The 3,359-nt window shown below is 38.9% G+C and overlaps 1 protein-coding gene across 1 annotated transcript; it reads right to left on the bottom strand.

Annotated features, from left to right (window-relative positions):
• Positions 1–200: 200 nt before the first annotated feature.
• SLC25A51 (solute carrier family 25 member 51) lies at positions 201–3,154 on the bottom strand. The gene has a single exon (XM_032778146.2). The coding sequence runs from the start codon at positions 3,072–3,074 to the stop codon at positions 2,196–2,198; it is 879 nt and encodes a 292-aa protein (XP_032634037.1). The 5' UTR covers positions 3,075–3,154; the 3' UTR covers positions 201–2,195.
• Positions 3,155–3,359: the final 205 nt, after the last annotated feature.

Raw genomic sequence — 3,359 nt, 5'->3', positions numbered from 1 at the left:
AAAAGTTGAAAATGGAAGAGGCTCTTCCCTTGTGAAGTGGTGTATAGTAGCAAACCAGCCTGAGGCCAAGCCCCACTAAATGTTCTGTTTTGAACTATAATTGCCACCACTTGCTTTGTTTGCTCCAACTAATGGTTGTTTTTTTTTCAAGTGCCAGTAACAGAGTTAGGAAAAAAATACGTGCTACAAAAAACTAAGGCTGGGGAAACAGATTTACTTTTGTTTTATTCCATCAAGGAAAGGTTACAAAAACAATACACTGGTAAAATCAGATTCCACCAGTAACAAACATTCAACAGCCAGTATATTTAAATCCATGTAATCACAACATTCAAAATATTAATGTGCTTTATTTGTGTTTGGCCATCTTTAACTGTGAAGCTTACTAGCATCGAGCTCTAGATTACAAAAAAAATAGGACATACATACTGTTTGAGAGTAATTATTTTGGGGCAGTTATGCCAAGTGAAAACTGAAATGAGGTAATAAACCATAAGCATTTGAAAATTTAAGGATCCATAAAAAAATGTTCATTCTAAAATTAAGAAAAAACCCATCCAAAGCAATTTCTGAAAGCTTTCATGTTCACCACAAAATATGAAAATACTTTATGAACCCTTTTTGCATAAATATACAAAAAGTCATTTTTTATATGAAGACCACTAGTTTGGTAATCACTTGTGTTCCTGCCCTCTTCTCCAAGGCCTTAAAGCACATCCACCTGAATACCAAGTACAACATTACTTTTAATATTTGAGGGTATTTATCAACATGATTAAATGATCACAGAGAAACCCCCAAGCCCAGCGCTTATATGGTCTTCCTTGCCATAGTATCGGAGTGCCTTTTCCACTACAGTGATATACCCTGAACAAGGCATAAAATGGAGGGTAGAGCAAGCTTCTGCTAAAAATACTGACTCAAGTGATCAGTGATGCTACAACCTCACCTGAAGCAAGTAAAAATAGCTGCAAAAGGACATAAATTACTTTAATACAACAAAAGCTGTCTACAAAGTACTTTGACTCCCATCAGTTTTCATACTACTTCTGTACGTTTTAATGCTGCAGAAAGCACGTCGTCTTTCTGGTGCCGTGCCTGTTTGCAACAAACTAAGTAGCACAAAAGACAAAATAAAATACTCCACATTCACAAACAGGTGATACTGTAACATGGACACTTTTAAAGCTTTTTAGATAAAATTTGTTTCATTCCCCACCACCCAACTCCAGCTGCCAGCTACTCCCTTTTCACATACGTACACATACCCTTACTTTGCACTGGATCAGCTTCTGCTGATGTCTACACTGCGTACCTTACAGCACCATAGCTGTGCCGCTGTAAGGTCCCTGGTGTAGCCACTCTCCTACAGGCAAAATAAAACCACCTCCAACGAGGGGCAGTAGCTTTGTCTCCGGCCAACAAACCACTATCCACACCAGTGCTTTTTGTCAGTAAAAAACAGTTAAAGTGCATTGTAGACATAGCCATAGTAGCTACCTTACGTTGCTTGACAAGATGGGATTCATATTAGGAGACCAGCTGGTAAAAATAATTCATGTAGGCTCTGTTGAATCTTAAGGCTTAGTTGAGAAGTAACACCATCCTCATTAAAAGTTGGCAGTCTGGTTTCAAACAGTAAAGATACCTGGGAAACCTGAAACAACATGGAAGTTCAAAGTACTCAGCCCTCCCAAGTTTACCAAGTAGGGAAACTAAATAGCTTTTGTCAGCGTCCCTCACTTTCATATTCCACAAAGTGCACAATCAAGCATAGTTTTGATCACCAGGAGTGTTAGGAAAGGTTGAGGGTGACCTGGAGTAAGTTTCAATTAGTTTATTCAGGTATGGCTGAATTCACCTTCCAGCATCTAAATACTTTAATAAAGAGAGCACTTTTGAACAAACTAATTTTTCTTAAATTAAGATCTAGACACAATGCCAACATTCACTCCATAAAGACTGAAGACCATTAATAAGATTGAGTGTAATTACCTTTCAGACTAAGCAGGCACTGGTAAAAATTACTTCTCTCCCTACTGAAATGTAACCACCATTTTGCAATTACACTCTCCAAATTTCAGTGTTGTTCATGAACAGGTCTGATTATGACAAATTCGATCCTAGGAAATAAGTGACCTCAATGTGCCAATACCCAAAACTGAGCAGAGCGACTTCACAGAAGGTAACATTTTTCATAATAACTTAAGCAAGAATTCATACGTTGCATTGATTATGCCCCACGATATAATAGAGCGATGGTAATTCAGATGGGCTCCTCTGAAAAGATGTGTCAGTTTTCTATCACGTTCTAGCCAAATCTTCATGAAAACTTTTGGAAAAGACTGAAATTCCCCACCAATTTGAGACTGCATGCGAGCTTTTACAACATTAATTGGGAAAAACAAGAATCCCAACATGGCACCCAACAGCCCTCCACAGATAAAGTCATTGACCAAATGAGCACTATAAGAAGTTGCTTCGGGCAGACACTGCTTGATGGGTCCTCGCAGACCAAAAAAGAGTACATTACTCGGTCCATTTCGGATCAGAATAGGTACCAAACCCCGATAATATTCTTTAATTCCATAGTCCTTTAGCATCTTGAAAGCCTGGTAAGTGTTTGTAAATCTGTCATGATGTTTGTAGTCCTGAAGCAAAGTCTGGACCCGCTCAAAGGGTGTAAGAAGAGCTTCTGAGGTTCCTGCAAGCACTGCTGCCACACTGCAAGTCACAAGTTCAGGTGCATTTGTGTGCCTCTGGAGCAGGAAGGAGAAATCCTCATACAAGCCAAACATCAGGGCAAGAGTTGTTGTTTTCTGCATTAATGGAGGGAGGAGTCCACGGTACAGGTTTCGAATTCCATCTCTCTGTAACTGACATACTGCCTCTCTTAATCTCACTCCATACAGTTGTTGTCGAAAGAGGACCTTCTGGATGGGAAAGGTGATTGCTATATTGGTGAAGGCTGCACAATATCCACAAAAGTAATGTTTACCTGAGTTAACTTTTACAAGGTGATGAGCAATATCTTGCTTTGAACTTGTTATGACAAGATCTTCTGAATCCATCATACTGCTCTTTCTTTCTTCATACGAGTGTTGTCCTCTCCTACATCAAGAAGGTAAAGGAGAACATGAACAAAGCTGCACAGAACCCTGCTTTTTTTTTTAATTCGTGTATATAAGTGCTTTGCATGCACAAGGTCTTCAAGCAATTCCATGAAAATTCAGTGGACTAGAACGATAAATGCCACATTTGATAGCTCACACATGTACAAGCGGTTTCAGTGGCTGTATTACAGCTCTAAGAACTGAAAGATTTATATACATCATTCAGCTAACTGATACAAAGCAAAA

The sequence above is a fragment of the Chelonoidis abingdonii genome, chromosome 6 (genome assembly GCF_003597395.2).
Source record: "Chelonoidis abingdonii isolate Lonesome George chromosome 6, CheloAbing_2.0, whole genome shotgun sequence".
Lineage (NCBI taxonomy): Eukaryota > Metazoa > Chordata > Testudines > Testudinidae > Chelonoidis > Chelonoidis abingdonii.
The sequence above is the reverse complement of the archived record's forward strand: the minus strand, read 5'-3'. Positions and strand labels throughout refer to the sequence as shown.

Coding starts and splice junctions, on each gene's coding strand:
- SLC25A51 (XM_032778146.2), bottom strand. CDS start 3,074: ATGATGGATTCAGAAGATCTTGTCATAACAAGTTCAAAGCAAGATATT.